Consider the following 17,795-nt stretch of genomic DNA (forward strand, 5'->3'; position numbering starts at 1 on the left):
GCCAGCGCATCATCGACTAGCGACCTAGTCACACTGTCAAACGAATCTTCGTGGGATTGTGGAACCGCTACAGAAACACTTGCAGCTTAAGAGGACTAGCGCTTGTGGGCGTGCTTCAGCCATACGTCACAGCTCACAGGGATGTAGCCCAGAATTGATCGAGATTAAAGACATCCATTACAGCCAACTTGAAAATCTTTCGCAGTGGTCAAACTCACCGCAAGTCTCACATGCACATGCATATGTTTCGATGTCTTGGACCTGCTATCCATACAATGATCGCTGGATATTTGATGAATAGGTAGGTTTTGGCTTGCTGGATGATGAGTCGATAGGCGAACATCCCCTGATCAAGGAAAAATAAGCAACGAAGAAGGCTAAAGGAGACACGACTAAGAGTGACGCTTGAACAACCCCCCACCCCCAAATCAACGACGATAGCGACTAGTTTGTGTCGCTATGAGACTCAACTGTCCTAGTGAAGCCTTGCCCATCAGATCAAAGACCGTGAAATTGGCCCCGATATCTCTCTCAAACCAATTTTTTAGATCAACAGCCACGAGAGAATCGATTCCATAGGCATGGATTGGTTTGCTTGACTCAACGTCTGATGCTGAGAGTCCAAGGATCTGGCTGACCTTCGTAACAGTCCACTCAGTGACAAGGGCAACGGCGTCATCTTGCGAGGAAGCCGCTTTGAGTGCAGCTGGACGGTCGATTCCCACATAAGTAGCTCCATTGTTTGGCTCGTTAGACACTCCATAAACCCCCATTCGAAACAAATGGCTGAAAATCGGCCGGCGTATCGAATGATGGAGGTCTAATCCCTTTGCCATAACCGCTGAAGGCATCTCAACCCCAACAAGAACTTGTGCATCGTCAGCCGAGAGTAGTGGTAGATTGGGATTGCAGTAGTGATCCAGCAGGGCGAGCAGTTCTTCCTGAGCGATTTCCATCAAATGTCCTATTCGGCGCATTGAGGCCAACAGGAATTCGTTTTCGGCAACTACCCCTTCAGCAACCATTAAGCCTAGATCAATAGAAACTGCCTTTTGCCCACACGCTAGTCGATAAAGGGCAAGGGCGTCCTTGAATGTGTTACCAGCCGCATAATTGGCCTGTGCCCGACTTCCAAAGATTCCGTTGAGCGATGACAAGAGCACGAAGAAATCTAGGTCTCTTGGAAGAACTTGGTGGAGATTCCATGACCCAGTTACCTTCGAACTTGTGCTAACCACCCAATCTTCATACGACATCTTGTCGAAGAGATTGTCCTGGAGTCATATAATCAGATATTTGCAGCCGTTATTATTTGCAGATGGTGAGAAACGATACTTACCCTCAAAGCCACCGTCGCTTGTATGCACCCTCGTATCGGTGGCATAGTTCTCTCGAGCTTAGTGAGTGTCTCTCTCAGGCTGACGATATCGCTGATATCCACTTTCGGGGTGGCAACAAATACTCCTTGTGCCTGCAAGTCATTCAGAAGCTCTCGAGAGGCGTTATCCTTCGTTCCTGAGCGTGATAGAAGGATCAAGTAGCCTGCGCCTCTGTTCGCCATCCATCGCGCAAAAGTTCGACCTAGCCCCCCAAGCCCTCCTGCAATGACGTATGAAGCATTAGCCGGAAAAGTATAAAGAGGTTCGTTCATGCAGTCCACCTGAAACTGTCAGCCAAATGCGTGCAAGTCTCTTTTTCATAGGACACACCTCAATAGTCATTCCCTCGGTCAGTTCAATAACTCGCTTTTCAACAATATCAAGCTTTTGAAAGCTTTCAAATGCTGCTCCCACTTCACCAGCTGCATATATATTCAGAGGCTGCGGGGGTTTGAGGTGCTCTTCAAGGTACACCCCCATAGCATTGTGAAAGGCCCGGCAAGCAACAGAAGGCTTTCCCTGGAGAGTCCTCACTAGGCTAAGGGATGCTTGTGTCGTATTTCTGACAGAACCCCCAGGGCCCATCATCGTTGTGCTTGCATTCTCCTTCAGACCGATGTCAATGATGCGGCCACAGGCAGCGAGGCACTTAGAGAGGTCCAAATTGCAATCAGCTAGGGAACCAATGACAACATCAACTCCTTGTGCGCCAGTAATCTGATACAGTTTGCTGCGCAACGAAGACTGACAACTAGAGAAGACGCTCGACGCAGGGATACCAAGCCTATTGCAGACGAACTCTCTTTTGGAAGCTGTGCTTGCCATCGCCAAGACACGCGCGCCTCGTTTGATTGCTAGCTGAATCATCATCTGGCCGATACTGCTGGAAGCTTGGAGGATCGAGGCTGTTTCGCCCTTTTCGAGCCGAGCTATTTGATCCACTGCTTGGTACGCGATCCAGAGGGATGTCGGCAATGAAGCGGCCTCTGCAAAGCTCATTCCCATGGGAATAAAAGCGGCGTTGGCGGCTTTGGCGCGAACATATGTGCGTGCCAACTGCTTGCCAATCAGGCATACTCGGTCTCCAGGTTTAAACCCCGTTCGATTACCTGCTTCTTGAACGATCCCGGCGCATTCGGTTCCGAGATCGAGCTGATCCAGTTGTCCCGAAACCATGAGATAGTCCCGAAATGTGAGGCCGAAGGCCTTAACTTGGACGAGAAGCTCGTCCTTTTCCAGAGGAAACCGATCTAGTGTATCCTCTCGATACATTAGTGTGTGAATAGCCCCAGGAGGGCCCAGGTGGAGGGACGCCCGCGTGTTGGGGCGAAGCGGAGAGTACTCCTGCCTTCGTGGCTTAAGCAGTTGAGAGACTCGCTCGTTCATGGTCTCGTATGCAACAACACGAGGGATGCAGACAGTACCGTCTGTCACCGAGTAATTCGCCTCAAGGTTGTCTATCGATGACAACCCGATTTGCTTGGTTAGGTTTATTATGAGCTCTGAAACTTGCTCATTTGATTGGGCGCACTCCAGAGCGAGTGTTACAAATTTCCGGGTCGAGTCTTCAGATGCTAGTGTGCGTCCGAACCCCTCTGCCAGATGCTGTTGTGGTGTTTGCTCTCCCGAGACTGGCTGGCTAATCCAGAACATATTCTTCGCTTTGGCCACAAGTCTCTGCAATAGGCCGTAGTCAGTTTCGGATATGCCATCCAGCAGGTTCGCGTGCAATTCCAGTAAGGATATCACTATCGTGGTTGGATTCACATCAATTTCGGATATCTCTGCAAGGCTACAGACCGATGCAGCAAGACGATTCTGAACAGTATCCGCAACTTGGCATTGGTGTCTTGCGTCCGGATCCCTGACCAGAAGAACGTTGTCTGACATGCTGGAAGTTCCACCAATTTCAGTAATCGCAGTGGATATGATGATGCTACTATAGCGGCATTCCATGCTGTCCTGTCCGGGAACTTCAATATCGACACCAGAGAATCCGTTTCTTCTCAGTTGGCCATCCCATTGCATAGTTGTCAGACATGGGCTGTGCATAGAGCGGGTTTCATGATTGAGAGGATCCCACCAGCCCTTGAGTAGACCAAACGCGAATCCAATATGAACAGCATCCGGATTGGTGGTTTCGAACAAAACTAGCTTCCCGCCGGGCTTGAGCAGTTTCCAGATATTTCTGAGTGAGTCATCCAACCTTGTTGCGTGCAGGACGTGGGATGCTAGAATGAGATCATAGCTTGCTGCTTCAAATGACTGAGCCACTGGGTCCTTGGAAATGTCGCAAACCCGAAACTGCATAATGTTGGCATACTTCGAAAATTTCTCCTGGGCTCGAGGGAAGAATCCCGGTGAGATATCCGTGTGATCGTATCTTGTGCACTTTGTTACCCCATTGGAGCCAAGGGTTTCGAGAGTTCGCAATGTCTGCCCACCTGTACCGGCACCGACCTCGAGGATGTTCATTGAAGGGGTTTTGAAGCATAAGTGGCCGATGTATACCGAAGCAGGGTGAGCATGATGGGGACTCGACAACATTTGCTCATAGTAGCGATCAGCCAGCTTATTCCGGAACATCACGTCAAGGGGGTCAGCGTCACCCGAAAGTACTGCAATCAAATGACGTCCGACATGCATGAAAAAGTGGCCTTCCACACCAGCCTGCTCTACCTCAGCATTCAGGGACTCGCGTGCATTCGGATTAGTCAGAAAGTACTGAACTGCTGCGCGGGAAACCCCGTTGTGCAGCAATCTTTGTTGGTAGTTCATCCAGTCGACATAGCTGCGGAGGTAGGATGGTATGGTCAGAGACGGTGTTTCTTTCAGATATTGAACGGCTTCCTCGACGAAACATGAGATGGCCAATACCAATGTCTCGTATTGGCTTACTGCTTCTGGAGGCTCTTTAGGTCTGTCCCGAGTCATCTGGTCGGCTATCTGTTCATGGCTCATCATACTAATGTCCGGTCTCCAGAGGAGCCTGGTGCATAGAGGACGAGGCGAGCTCTCATTAAGAGAAGAAGCAGTGCCAATGAATGTGGTTTCGAGACCCTTGATGCACAAAACCGGCCTCAATGAGTCTTTGACTGCCCCAACAATATCGGACGTGGCCAGGCGATTGCCACGAATGCTGCATCTGGCCAGAGCTAGGATATTCCCTTCATGCAGAAATGATGGCTCACTGCAATCAATCCAAATACTGGCAGCACGGACCGGAACCATTGTGGGCAAGTAATCCCGTCCCTCAGCAAGGGCTGGGACGACAAGCTGTGCGAGACCATCCATCGTACAAGGGTGAACGGTGTATTTCGAGGACCATTCACTGCTTGTAGCATTTGACTTCCATGTGTTCATGTTCACATCGGCTACAGCTTCACCTCCGGCCCCAATTCGCATGTTCTCCACATTTTGGAAGCAAGGCCCATATTCAACAGTGTCTCCGGTTGACATGTTGTAACGGTCTCTTGGTGATTTGCAGGCGTTATCAACACAAGAGATCCAATCCTCAAACGTTCGTCCAGCTGTGAAGGAATTGTCTGCCGGGGGTGATTCCTGATCCGCAGTTGATCGAATGAATCCACGACAACATTCCACATAGCTTCCATTCTCTATCACGAAGAGTCTAAATTGTGTCCAGCTCAGGGTCCCGGGAAGTGAATCACTGGACAAAGTCAACTGCGTCTCGACTTGCTCTGCTCCATGCGTGAACCTGATCGCATGGAGAAAGCTTACATCTCGGATCTGGACTCCGGTCATGGTTGTAGTAGGGCCAAGGAGCTGTCGCAAAGCCTCCACTGCCATTACCACCATACCTGTCGCTGGAAATATAGTCTGACCGTCAATCTTATGATCGCGGAGCCATGGAAGCTCGTTTAACCGAATAATATTACGCCACTGCGCTACTTGTGCGTTCCAGTCAATATTGCGGGTTCCAAGCAATTCATGTCGAGCAGTGTCGCGGAATCGAAAGTTCTCGCTGAGACGCCCTTCCTTCCAGTATGTATGTTGATGATTGAAAGGGTACCGCGGCATGTTCGGAGGCATTGGCTGAGGTATTTCTTCGACGCCATTGACTGATAGGATATCAACTGGGTATCCGGCGCAGTAGAGTTTTCCAACAGTCGTCAACAGGCACCGATGTGCATTTTGTTGCCGTACCAGGAGCGGAATATACCCTGGCTTATCAGCTTTGGCGGATGAGCGCAACGTCTCATTTATCGGTCCTTGAAGTGCCTTGTGTGGGCCGATTTCTAGGAGCTGGGAAACACGAAGATCTATCGGAGTACTGCGCCCCAATTGTTTTCGGGGCCGCTGGCTTGATTGAACCAGAAGTCTTGAGAGTGCTCCATCAAACTCCACTGTAGAGGTCAGGTTTCGGACCCAATAGCTTGCATCGGTGAGGGCTTCTCCAGTTACAAGATCCCGAGTAACTGATGACATCATGAGCACAGAGTGAGGGTTTGCCCCTGGCTCCAGGGTTCCAATTGCGAGGCGGTAGTCATCAGCGATCTCATTCATGGCATGCGAATGGTAGGCGATGGGAACTCGCAAGTTCCGCGCAAATATTGAATCAGCGTCGAACCATTGTTTGAGCACACCGAGTTTTTGAATGTTGCCAGTTAAAGTGATGCTCTGTGGGCTGTTGACACATCCAATGGAAACGTCTAAAGAACCGTCGAGCTCAGATATTCGGTCAAGATAAGGTGCTACGTTTTCCCTGGATATACCAACAGCCATCATTGACATGTTGGCTTTCCTGCTAGCCAATTGGGATGATAGCAGGCCTCGATAGTAAGCTACCTTCACGGTTGAGAAGCGCGACAGCCCTCCTGACGCATATGCTGCAGCAATCTCCCCAGAGGAGTGACCCAAAACGACGGCCGGCGTAATCCCTAGACTTTCCAACAGATCGACCAGTGCAATCTGGAGGCAGGTTGTGATAGGTTGACTGTACTCAGGTTCATCAACCGGAACGATCGTGTCATTGCTTTCCAGAAGTCGCCGCAGGGACCAGGAGCAACCGAGCTGTTTCACCAAACAGTCTTCCAGAAGGTCTATGGTGTTCCGGAATACCGGAAAAGAGAAAAGCTCTCGTCCCATGCCCATATACTGAGCTCCTTGGCCAGTAAAAACGAAAGCAAGGCGAGAGTTATCTTGAGCCCGGATTGGATCCCTAGGCCCCAGGTCGATGAAGGATGGACTCGTTTGTGGGTCGACGACTGCGAAATTTTTCCATGTGAAGTGGCTCCTTCTCACAGCCAACGTATATGACAATGCCAATATATCAGGTGATTGCTCGTTAAGAAAATCGTGGTATGCTGCCGATAACTTTTGGGCGGTCGTTTTGTCCGCAGCAGACCAAACCAGCAATTTGGGAGCCTCGGTTGCTAGTCCATGACTTAGGGGACCGTCTGGTATCTCGCCATTTTGTCTTGCGAAAACCGAAAGAGTATGCTGAAAGGTATGTCCATTGCGAAGTGTCAAGAGATTGCCAGGCGGGAACTGCTGCGTCCGATGGTATCCTTGGAGGCCATTCAGTTCCAGATAGTGGTGGACATCATCCAGGATAACTGTCGCGTTTGTACCACCAAACCCAAACGAGTTGACCTACAGAGAGTAAGCATGGGCGACAAGGACAGGGCAGAGTGGAATTCTTACACATGCTCGACGAAGGCCCGCTGTTGGCCAGGGGATAGCTTTATTCGGGAACTGCGAGAGGGTCACCCAGTGTTAGCGATAGACAGCTCGTGTACCCGTAATCTCAGATGAAGCTCTCACATGCAACCGCAGCTTTTCAGGATCAATACTTCTATTGAGGGTTTCAAGTCCAGCAATTGGGGGAATGACGCCATTTTCCAACACAAGGAGCGCTTTGACGAGGCCTGCCAAACCACTTGCTCCTTCCAGGTGGCCTATATTGGCCTTCACTGCTCCGATATAAAGCGGGTCGTCGACAGTTCGGCAGTGTTGAAACGCCTGTCCAATGGCATTTGCTTCGATTGGGTCACCCACTGGTGTGCCGGTCCCGTGGGCTTCAAAAAACCGAGTCGGTCCCATATCAATGTTAGCTTGCCGGTATGTGCGCTCAATTAATTCGACTTGAGATTCTAAACTCGGCTGAGTGATTCCCGGAGTCCTGCCGTCCTGATTGGAGCCAGTGTTTCGAATAATAGCGCGGATGGTGTTGCCGTCCCGCAAGGCATCGTCTAGGCGTTTGAGAACGACCATCACGGTTCCTTCACCACGGGCATAGCCACTTGCCCGGGCATCAAAGCTCCAGCATTGACTGTCTGGAGAAAGGAAGTTGAATGAAGACATAATCTTCATGAAGTTGGGGTGAAATACAAGGTTTGCACCACCAGCAAGGGCCTGTCAAATTATTTCTATTAAATTGCATTACTGAACCGTCTGGAGCTTCATAACGTACCATTGATGCAGTGCGAGACTGCAAATCCTGACATGCTAGATGCAAGGCAACCAAGCTGCTTGAGCAAGCGGTGTCCAAGTTCATGGATGTCCCTTTGAAGTTGAAAAACCAGCTCACTCGATTCGCTATCATCGACGGAGCAATACCCATAGCCGCGTGTCTCTGCTCTGCTTCATAATCTTGCTGCAGGATACTCTGATAATCGTTCGTGAAGCACCCCGTATAGACGGAGGTGTCCGATCCCGAGCACTTCGAAATGGGTATCCCGGCTGGCGGTACATAAGCTTCCATAAATATTGCCTCTACTGTCATGTTGTTACTTACCGTCCTCTAACGCATGGTATGCAGTCTCCAACATGCGTCGGTGCTGCGGGTCCATACAGGCTGCTTCCCCGGGTGTGATGGAAAAGAATGGAGCATCGAAAGCTCTTATATCTCCATGAATGAAGTTTCCTCCCCGGACTGGGATCTAAGCGAATTCATCAGTCATTAATATGCCTCGCTTTCGCCACTAGATGGCATGTATAGATACGCACCGTGCCATGCCGAGAATCGTCAGGATGATAGAAAGAATCAACGTTTAACCGATCTTTGGGAAATTCGGTACTGGCAGACCTTCCCTTGCAAAGCATCTGCCAGAAACAACCATCGGATGTCGCATTCTGGGGGAATTCAAATGCAAATCCCACGATGGCAATGGGATGGGGTCCGCCATTGCTGGTCGAGCTTTGGCCGTTCTGGCCCGAGGTCTCTTGGTGAATGGATGCCATTGGATTGAAGTCTTGCTGGGTGATATCGAAGGCCGTATGGTGGAAGCCGTGGGATATGTATACCTCGACGGGTAACCCTCATATTGGTTTGATGATGTACTGGATGCTTAGGAGCAGGGGGTCCAGTCTGCCTTGCCCACTACTACGTACATGGTTCTTCGCCCTATCAATCTCATACACAGTGATAGTAATGGGATGCATAGCCCACAGAAACCCGGCTGTGTATGTTTCAGACTCATGCTACCATGCGGGGGCTATGACAGATACATTTAGTATGTCACTAGATACATGAACTAGCCAAAAATACTACCAGGATGCAAGGGACACTTGCCGATGTACCTGGCTTTTTGGATAGTACGTAGCTAATACAAGCTGATTGGGGGCGGTATCTGGTTTTGCATGTCAGCATGCAGCGTCCCGTCCACTCCTACATGCAGGAAAGCAACAACTCCTGCGCTGTCTGTCGCAGCCCCTCCCCCAAAACTTAGGAGTGACAAACAATAATCTGATCAACATCGCGTGATAGATCTGCAGGCATCTTCCCTGACTTTCTCCGATTATGCCCCTCTGGTGCGGTCGTTTAGTTGGACCATAGTCCCCCAAGTCGATCTGCTCGTGAGCGTTCCAATAAAAGATTCTGGAGAGATTCTGACATGAGAACGGAGACTATCACCCAACATTGTCGTCGATTTGCTTCATTGACTTTCACTTCCCTAAGATTACTTGATCTTTGATCCAACGTCTGACTATGGCGTCCGAGCCAGCAGCAGATACACTGCCAGATCAGATCAGCCCTCATTATGTGGTTTTCATTGGCGTTGGGGCAATGATGACATTCCTGTCTACCGCGTCGGTGGCTATCCGGTTTGTTTCTCGAGTCCTCACCATTTCCGTGAAGTGGGATGACTGGGCATGCCTGGGAGCACTGGTCTTTGCCTACGGCTTCATGATTACGACGGTTGTGGTCGCAATAGTTGGACGAGCTGGGTACCACATAGCCCAATATGACGCCCACACACTGGAAAAGTATCTCCAGGTAAGGTCACAGCCCTTGATAGCCGTTTTATCTACTCACAAACCCAATAGATTGCTCTTGCAAACAACATACTGTACAACAACAGTGTTTCGCTGGCAAAAGTATCAATCCTTCTCTTCTACAGACGCATATTCGCCGTGTCACGTCTGTTTACCATCGTATTCTGGGCCTTGGGTGCTCTTATTGCCGGATATTGGTTCTCAGCAGTTGGCGGCCTCATTTTCTCCACCAACCCGATCGACGCACAGTGGAAGGCGTGGATTCCACACACGAATATTAAGGACAAGACGTTTTGGATTGCCATGGGTATTGCTAATATCCTGCTTGACTTTACTCTGCTGTGTATACCGCAGCCTTTTGTCTGGAGATTGCATCAGACGAGGCAACGTAAACTCCTCCTTTCTTTGGTCTTTTGTTTAGGTGGATTGTAAGTAATCATATTCTGATGGTGCTGTTCCCAACTAACATCTCGTACAGTGTTTGTGTTACGAGTATAGTGCGTCTATATTACCTAGCGACAGTCAGCATGGACGACCTGACCTGTAAGTTCTGTTCCCGTCGCTGTCATTGACTGATATCGAGCTAACCTGCCAAGGTACGCTCACGACACCTGGGATTTGGACCCTGGTCGAGACAAACATGACCATTATCTGCGCTTGTCTACCGACAATTCCTGGCCTGGTGCAGTATTTGAAGCGCTGCTCCGACACCAACGGCAGCAGCAAAAGATCCAATGCCTATCTTGTCCCGTCAGCGAAAAAGTTCCTTTTTGATTACGGTCGTTTCAACAGGTCTCCCAAGTCGTCTTCGACTCAGGGTCTATACACCGATATTGAGGCCGGGTGTCCTAGTGAAAACTTCCAGTTGGGAGATGTTCGGTCTGTACATGTGCAGACTGACCTGCAGGTGAAGTGGGATAATCGGTCAGGTCCTTGAGGGAGGATGTTGTTTTTGGGCGAGGGTATATAATTGGTGACTGTGTGAGGACTGTGATGAGCGGGGGACGGAACTTTTAGCTTTACGATACAGGAAACATTGGGTAAATACTTCCTTACTACTAGATTATCGGTAGAGTGTATGTGGACATGGTTAGCATAGATCTATATGAATCTCAATTCCTCTACTTGAATCACAAAAATGAGTAACTGCAGCGCCTGTTATGTTCTGGGTTCTGGCCATTGAGTGCAAACGATATAGTGTAGCAATTAGGGGACATCACAAATGCTTAGATGATACTTCAATCACAGACAACCATGCAACCATTTCGCGTGCGTATTGCTGGCGCACTGTTTTACGAGGTGGCATCCGATCAGGGCAACCTGGGCCAGCAGGCAACAGATGGCCTCGTCGGGAGTCCCGACCCGGAGGAGTTAGTGGCTATGCAGGAAGTACGCTGTCACACGGCTTATCAGTCGCATGCAGTAAGGCTGTCAGTGGACTGCAGTCATCGCACCTGTCCGTTGCCGCTCAACCCCATCCCTGCAAGTTTAGGTGTACAAGGCACAACAATCGGGCATCATGCGTCCAGCAACCTGCATATCATGATAAGGCAGTGCCCGAGGAAACCCGAGGAGTGTTGTGCATCCCTGCCCAGCGCGGATCTCGCCCCACTACGTTGGAAGAGAGGAGTGAGAAAGGAAGTCCGCTCGCTCTAATCCTCGACAGGGAGGCCATTCGTTAACCAAAAAAAGCCGTTATAATGGCATAAATTTGAGACAGTCCCCCTTCGTCCCTCCCTCCAACAATCGTGGTTTCCCAAGCCATTTTCAAATCTAACTCTCCAGGCTTCCTTATTGGATTTTCTTTTTTTTATTCCTTTTTTCGTCTTCGCACCAGAATCGTTTCTTATTATCTTGCTTCCACCACCTCAGGATCATGACTACCCCTGCAATTGTGTTTGTTGCCGGAGCGTGGCACACCCCAGCCGCCTACAGCAAGTTTGCCTCGGGTCTCAAAGCCCTCGGCCATGAAGTCCATATCCCGTCTTTGCCTTCCATGAACGGCGCCCGCCCCCCCAATGCCGACCTCAACACCGATATCACCCTGATCCGGGGCTATGTCGAAAGCCTGACGGAGGCGGGACGCAACGTGGTGGTGATCATGCACTCGTACGGCGGGCAGGTCGGCACCGACGCGTTGGTCGGACTCGGTGCAGAGACCCGACAGAAAGATGGTCTCCCAGGTGGCGTGATCCGATTGGTCTATGTGTGCGCGTATGCCCTCACCGAGGGGAGGTCCATGTTCGATATGGTCAAGGACATGGGCCACGAGGCGCTAATGCCCATCGCCTTCGACTTTGCCGAGGATGAGACGGTGCTCGATCGCGATCCGAAGAATCTGTTGGTTGGTCCGGGGCTTTCCGAGGAGGAGCTGGAGGCGTATGTGGCGGGATTGAAGCGGTGGAATGGGAAGCCGATCTATCAGCCAATCGGGCAGTGTGCGTGGAGGGAAATCCCCGTTTCGTATGTCTACACCCTGAACGACATGACGGTTCCCTGGGATTACCAGAAGGTCATGGTGGAGAACATGCGGGCGGAGGGCAGGCAGGTGAAGACTTTGGAGGTGGATACGGGTCATTGTCCGACCATTACTCGGACCCAGGAGCTGGTGGATATGGTGCATGGAATTGTGACTGCAGCGTAGAGGGTCCTTGTGGTGTTTTAGCTGGGTGGGTGTTGAGGAAGATGTTCGAAGTATATTGAGGGAATTGAAATTGATTGGCTACACTGGAACCTTGGATCTTGGTCTTCAATCAGCGGTTCTTGATTCATTCCCCTCCTACTCGCCGGGGCCCACAACCCAGAGTATCCGGAAGTCTAGACCTGCCGCCCCACTTGTAAGATTGGCCTGCCTTAGCCTTTAGGAGAGGGGAAGTTGAAGGAACACCAGTAAGTACGACTCTTGTTGCTCTTAGCGCTGACGGGTCAACCGCGGCGCCTTATTCGTCGGCTGCCGCACTTAAGCAAACATGCGGCCGACGAATAAGGCGCCGCGGTTGACTCGAGTGGGACAGATCTCCGCACGATGTCAGCCTTGTCCTTACCCTAGTTAGGCCATGCCGGGTTTTCATTTGTGGATTGATTTCCCTAACAAGGGCAATGAGATCATCCGAAGCAGTAGACCGTTTGCTAAGTTGGGTACCGACGGTTTCCATCCCCTAACGTACTAGTCTTGATTGTCTTGGTGCTAAACTACAGGCCGTCTCGTTCCGTTGCCCTTTGCCTAACCCCCCTCCCCCGCCAAAATCGTAGCTGCATCTTTTATACCGCCCCCCGATTCTTCATTACGAGGTAGAATGGACCCGGGGTAGTGGTGAAGTAATCCGCAGCTTCACTAAAGATACGCTGGCCATCCTCGCCTGGTGCGAACTCATAGTCAAAGGTGGTCAGGATCAAGGCTGCCGCCACGCGGATCTCCATGAGACTCAGGTTTTTGCCAATGCAGGCGTATTTCCCTGGCAAGGTAGTTAGCTCATGGCCCCGGAAAATTCAAGCTATGCTGCCGGCTCAAGCCAGACTTACCGGCACTCCAGGGCATGAATGCCTGCTTATCCCGAATGAGGTCAGGCTGACTCGTAAACCTCTCGGGAATCCAGTCGAGGGGGCGGACAAAGTTTCGCTCATCTATAGGGCCTGCGTCAGTATTATTTCCGTCCCATCCTGGGGGGAACTGAGATGGACCGACCCCTGAAAAGGCTGTATTGGGGAACTGCGATCGTCGTGCCTGGCGGGATGAACTTCCCTGCCACCTCCAAGCCCTCGGAGGGCGCCAGGCGCAACCCGGACGAAGGAACCGCGGGATTTAACCGAAGCGTCTCATAAATGCATGCATTCAGATGGGGTGATTGCTGCAGAGCCTTGTAGTCGCGCATGTCGATCGAGCCAAGTTCCTCTCGAATCTGCTGCAGGTGGATTGGCTCGCGCGCCAAGTAGTACAGCAGGTTGGCGAGCACCTGTCGCATCGGATCACTGCAACCACAAACATTGTCAGCCTCCTTGGACTTTCTTCCCTGTCCGCATATTCGGAATAGTCTCACCTGCCTGCTGCAATCACCAAAGCGAAATCACCGAGCACAAACCGCCAGTTCGCCTCGATGCCACCCGTCTGCCTTGCATCATCAAGGACATATCCGATGATGTCCGTTCGGTCTCCGTCGACTTCCTATTTTCCGAAAATCAGCATCCCCTATAGTCGGCATTAAACCACACACACAAATCATTCTTACGTTGATGTTTCGTCCCAACTCCGCAGTAGCCCAGTCCATGAACTGTCGGTAGTACTTCATCCTCTCAATGTACGGGATACCCATGAGAAGGTGTTTGATCCATGGTGCCGCTGCAAGTGGTCCCAGACTGCGATGTGCCATATGATACAGCGTAAGGATCGGGTGTGGCCGGACGCGCTCAAGGTTCTTAAAGTCGATCGTTAGACCAAACTCTCCCATTAGGTCGAATGTATAGTATTCGAGCCAGACGGAGATGTCGACAGGATTTTGCTTTTGATTCTGCAGTTGCTTCACCAATAGATCCGCTTTCCGGTAGATCACAGGCTCGAGCTTTTCCATTGCTACGCAGGCAAATTAGTTCGAGCTACAAAAGAAAACGCCGACATAACTTACCTCGGACACTGAACGCCTGGTCCCATACCTTGCGCTTGTGGGCATGCATGACAGGGTCGCGGGTAGTGTCCAGGGAAACCAGTGGGTGAAGTAAGTCGTAGTAGGCAGCGCGAGCGCAATGGGATTCCTTCCCATGGACTTTGTAGAATGCCTCGGTTCCGAAAACCGTGACTTCACTCGGCCCTTGAAAAGGAGTCAACATGACAGCTTGGGAACAAATGACCCGAGACATACCTGTGCGTACAACATCACCATATTTCTGATGGAGCTCGTGAAGAACCTCACAGTTTCGATAGCGAGCCTGCTTCCAGACGTGGGTTAATTTGGTTATGCGTAGGCTGAGGGGTCCATCTATATGGTTCAATGGCGAGAGGAACATCCGAAATAGCAAGGTGCTGGTGAACAGCGCCCCAGCATATGCTGCAACAAGGACCACTGCTTGCCTGAAAGCATCTCGGATAGGGAATTCCCCAAGTCTCCAATTGAGAAAGGTGACTAGACTGGCTACGATCAAGTGAAAGCGAGCAATACTCGCTGCTGCTAGATCGCGCTCCCCATGGATAAAGAAGGTCCAGTGAGAGAGCAAGCCTGTCACGATGGCGGTGCGTAATTGAATATCAAAGAATGACATTTTGGATGAGCGTATACAGAAGACTTTGGAAATGGTGCTTTCATTGACAACGCTATGCTCGAACACGGCCTTTAATACTTTTGCATTCTCACCATAATGACCCGTAGCTGGCCACGGGTTAAGACCAGTGTAACAGGATCAGCAAAAATATGGCTAGTTGCGCATGTATGGTAACCTGAAAGGGCGAATATTGGGATTTGGAGTGTCTAGCCTGTGATTCTGCAAATTTACGATCTTTTCCTACAATATACTGATTTCTGAGTGAAATGAAATGATGTGGCCACAATCGTACACAAGACTGGATACGTTGTGTCTGATGAATGTCATATGGAGTACAAATTTAATTAAGGTAGAAAATTACAGTCTCTAGGCATTTCAAGCTCATTACGACATACCATCTAAAAATAAATCTCCATCTATTCACCTTTTAGCTTCCCACGAAGTAGCTGGCAGGTGATGCAAGTTCTAAGCCTAGTGGCTTGGGTTTTCAGTCTCTTGCACTAGCACTATCACCTTTGAAGTGCATCCAGAACGATCTCTGACAGCAGATAGTGCATATGCGGCATGATAATTCCCTCATACCATGTCTAAGACTAACAACTGGGGGCCAGAAAGCCTCTCGGTAAGTTCTGTCACACGTAAATCACACCATGGTCCCGATCTAAGAATAATCATGCCAGGGGTATGCTATAGCCTTACATTATCCCATGTAACCGGCAATGTCAACCAATCCTCCACTTGCAGGAGGTCTGCATGATGCTAGTACAGCACTTAGCGCTTCCTAGAATCTTTGCGTCCTCAGAAATCCTTTTGCGTGAAGGGCTGAGATACGCCCAAGTTTTCATGAAATAGTTGTATCAGTTTCATGAATAATCCGTTGTTGGATGACTTAGAATAGGTAGATGCTATTACCCGGCGTGGTAATCTTTTAGTTTGCCTCCTATCGGCAGCTCGCGTACAAATACAAGGTAAGTTCCCCATCGCCGTTGGAGAGTTATATGAAACTGCCATTTTATGATCCCCCAGGCAATCGGAATCTGTCATATTGCTGGTCACATTTCCCCCTTAAATACTGGACCTCAGCTCCCTGACTATTCATCTCACCTTTTCATTTCAATAATTCTCTAACAGAAGTGGATCGACATCCGCAGGTACAATCCTTGTGCATCATACAATGGCTGCGCCCGACTACGTCTTCACTCGCGACTTCCTCGATAACAACCGGTATGTCTAGACCAAGCAATACTTTCATGACCAGAACGTATTAGGCGTACGTACTGCTAATGAGGACCGAAGCATCAATCTTCAGCACTATCTCTGGATCGAGCTATTTGGCTATCACATCCACCCTACTATACCCACGAACCACCGGAACCTCAGGATTGCCGATATCGGTACCGGTACAGGGTGAGCCGAACATGACCAGATCACGAGGATAATCACTAACAACGAAACAGAATATGGTTGACGGACCTGGCCCGTCGACTTCCTAGCACGGTGTCTCTAGATGGTCTTGATATCTCGTTTGGCGCCACTCCGCCGCCGAAAACCTTGCCGTCGAACGTGACCCTACAATTGTACGATGTGTTTTCTGAAACCCCAGATCACCTGCGAGGAGTTTACGATATTGTTCACATCCGGAACTTCTCCTTTGTCTTGAAGGACAATGAAGCCGAACGAGTTACCCGCAACATTCTAGAACTGCTAAGTGCGGATCCCTACCTTTCATGACGTTTCTCCCATCTCTAATTTTAACAGAACCCGGCGGCTATATCCAATGGGCAGAGCCTGATGTGTCTTCCTTTCGGATCGAGAAAACCCACCCGGAGTGTAAGGTCACAGCCCTCACGGAACTCATCAAGGTGAGCCAGGGACAGGATGCTCGGTTCCATTCCACCTGGGTCCCCAGGCTTCCAATGATCTTCGAACAACTCGGGCTGGAGGAGGTGCAGTCGGACGTTAAAGAGGCCCCACCGTATATGGGCGTCGCAAAGCACGAGTGTAATCTACTGATCCATGAACTGGTCGCCCGCAAAAGCCACAACGCGGTGGTGGCTCAGGAGTTGAAACGGATTATGCCAGAGGTGACTGAGGAAACTCAGCAAGGGGCATATTGGGCATTCACACGGTGGACGATAGTTGGCAGGAAAGCTGGAATTGCCTAGTTCTTTGTGAATTACATTCAAATGGCTGCTAGGTGTCTGGATAGCTTCAATGGGATCTTGATAATCATCCAAGCTTTCTGTCTGTCTACAAGTATGCGCATTGATCCAACTTGGACCATGTAGAGATAGTCTATGTCCATTGACTACAGACCCCGAGTCATAAACCCCATGTTCCTAAGATTGGGGGTTGGAAATATACTTGCTTAGGGGGCCGTCCAGCCGAATGAAAATATTGGGTGCATAGAGAGCTAGGACGTATGTTTCGCAACGACCCTGAGCAGACAGCACAAGTGGAGCCTGGCATTGGCAGGGCTAGTTCCCCCCCCCCCCCAGCGAAACCTGCCGGATCGCATTTGTTTGCTACGAGAGATGCAGAGGGGTAAGTATGTATGTGTCTTCCGTATGTCGCACCTGTCAGATTTAAAACGAGACCAGGCTAACCCCTTCCACAAGCAAACGACCGATCTTTCCCATGCCTGCATGGGGCTTTTTGATCACCGAGCATCTCCGCCTCAGCATAGCACCGAATATCTCCATCCAGGACCGAAAGTTTCCTGGTGTTCACAGGTGGTGGGCAGGTTGCCAATGGTAGTCCCCTGCCCACCACCTGAGCAATATCGATGAGCCACTACACCGTAGCCTTCTGGTCTGCCTTTCCTTTCCGCCGATTGCTGGTGCTTTATGGATAATGCAAAATAACAAGAACCCTGGAACCTGAGGACTGCTGACCTCGAACAAAACTGCCTCCCCTGGTTCGCCT

The 17,795-nt window shown here is 50.3% G+C and overlaps 6 protein-coding genes across 6 annotated transcripts; 4 read left to right on the plus strand and 2 right to left on the minus strand.

The window, feature by feature from the left end:
- Positions 1 to 171: 171 nt before the first annotated feature.
- On the minus strand, positions 172 to 8,920 carry BO94DRAFT_593527 (type I polyketide synthase). The gene is made up of 8 exons (XM_025616185.1): positions 8,352 to 8,920; positions 8,140 to 8,284; positions 7,816 to 8,117; positions 7,167 to 7,757; positions 7,047 to 7,097; positions 1,710 to 6,995; positions 1,340 to 1,666; positions 172 to 1,274 (listed from the first exon to the last, which is right to left on the minus strand). The coding sequence occupies exons 1-8, from the start codon at positions 8,583 to 8,585 to the stop codon at positions 429 to 431; spliced, it is 7,782 nt and encodes a 2,593-aa protein (XP_025468994.1). The 5' UTR covers positions 8,586 to 8,920; the 3' UTR covers positions 172 to 428.
- A 413-nt stretch (positions 8,921 to 9,333) lies between these two features.
- Positions 9,334 to 10,557, plus strand: BO94DRAFT_593529 (uncharacterized protein; the record flags this gene model as incomplete). The annotated part of the gene is made up of 4 exons (XM_025616186.1): positions 9,334 to 9,621; positions 9,672 to 10,048; positions 10,099 to 10,163; positions 10,217 to 10,557. The coding sequence occupies 4 exons, from the start codon at positions 9,334 to 9,336 to the stop codon at positions 10,555 to 10,557; spliced, it is 1,071 nt and encodes a 356-aa protein (XP_025468995.1).
- A 229-nt stretch (positions 10,558 to 10,786) lies between these two features.
- Positions 10,787 to 11,510, plus strand: BO94DRAFT_32128 (uncharacterized protein; the record flags this gene model as incomplete). Its single annotated transcript, XM_025606901.1, has 1 exon — positions 10,787 to 11,510. A coding segment is annotated over one exon (516 nt), but the record flags the coding sequence as incomplete, so codon positions are not given.
- BO94DRAFT_534102 (alpha/beta hydrolase) lies at positions 11,151 to 12,490 on the plus strand. The gene has a single exon (XM_025611462.1). The coding sequence runs from the start codon at positions 11,497 to 11,499 to the stop codon at positions 12,262 to 12,264; it is 768 nt and encodes a 255-aa protein (XP_025468997.1). The 5' UTR covers positions 11,151 to 11,496; the 3' UTR covers positions 12,265 to 12,490.
- A 314-nt stretch (positions 12,491 to 12,804) lies between these two features.
- BO94DRAFT_514562 (cytochrome P450) lies at positions 12,805 to 14,870 on the minus strand (the record flags this gene model as incomplete). The annotated part of the gene is made up of 7 exons (XM_025609894.1): positions 12,805 to 13,075; positions 13,143 to 13,244; positions 13,306 to 13,589; positions 13,658 to 13,769; positions 13,834 to 14,187; positions 14,240 to 14,422; positions 14,474 to 14,870. 7 exons carry the CDS (start codon positions 14,868 to 14,870, stop codon positions 12,882 to 12,884), a joined length of 1,626 nt encoding a protein of 541 aa, XP_025468998.1. The 3' UTR covers positions 12,805 to 12,881.
- Positions 14,871 to 16,003: 1,133 nt separating this feature from the next.
- BO94DRAFT_623364 (class I SAM-dependent methyltransferase) lies at positions 16,004 to 17,035 on the plus strand (the record flags this gene model as incomplete). The annotated part of the gene is made up of 4 exons (XM_025617148.1): positions 16,004 to 16,094; positions 16,167 to 16,277; positions 16,328 to 16,578; positions 16,629 to 17,035. The coding sequence occupies exons 1-4, from the start codon at positions 16,045 to 16,047 to the stop codon at positions 17,033 to 17,035; spliced, it is 819 nt and encodes a 272-aa protein (XP_025468999.1). The 5' UTR covers positions 16,004 to 16,044.
- Positions 17,036 to 17,795: the final 760 nt, after the last annotated feature.

This window comes from Aspergillus sclerotioniger, assembly GCF_003184525.1.
Source record: "Aspergillus sclerotioniger CBS 115572 chromosome Unknown BO94scaffold_10, whole genome shotgun sequence".
In the NCBI taxonomy this organism is placed as follows: domain Eukaryota; kingdom Fungi; phylum Ascomycota; class Eurotiomycetes; order Eurotiales; family Aspergillaceae; genus Aspergillus; species Aspergillus sclerotioniger.

What these genes read in the sequence shown, in the direction of transcription:
- BO94DRAFT_593527 (XM_025616185.1), bottom strand. Translation starts at nt 8,585, where the DNA reads ATGGCATCCATTCACCAAGAGACCTCGGGCCAGAACGGCCAAAGCTCG. An exon ending in ACGATTCTCGGCATGGCACG is followed by an intron (nt 8,285 to 8,351) that starts GTGCGTATCTAT and finishes GAATTCGCTTAG; the next exon opens with ATCCCAGTCCGGGGAGGAAA. An exon ending in CTGAAAAGCTGCGGTTGCAT is followed by an intron (nt 7,098 to 7,166) that starts GTGAGAGCTTCA and finishes ACCCTCTCGCAG; the next exon opens with TTCCCGAATAAAGCTATCCC.
- BO94DRAFT_534102 (XM_025611462.1), top strand. Translation starts at nt 11,497, where the DNA reads ATGACTACCCCTGCAATTGTGTTTGTTGCCGGAGCGTGGCACACCCCA.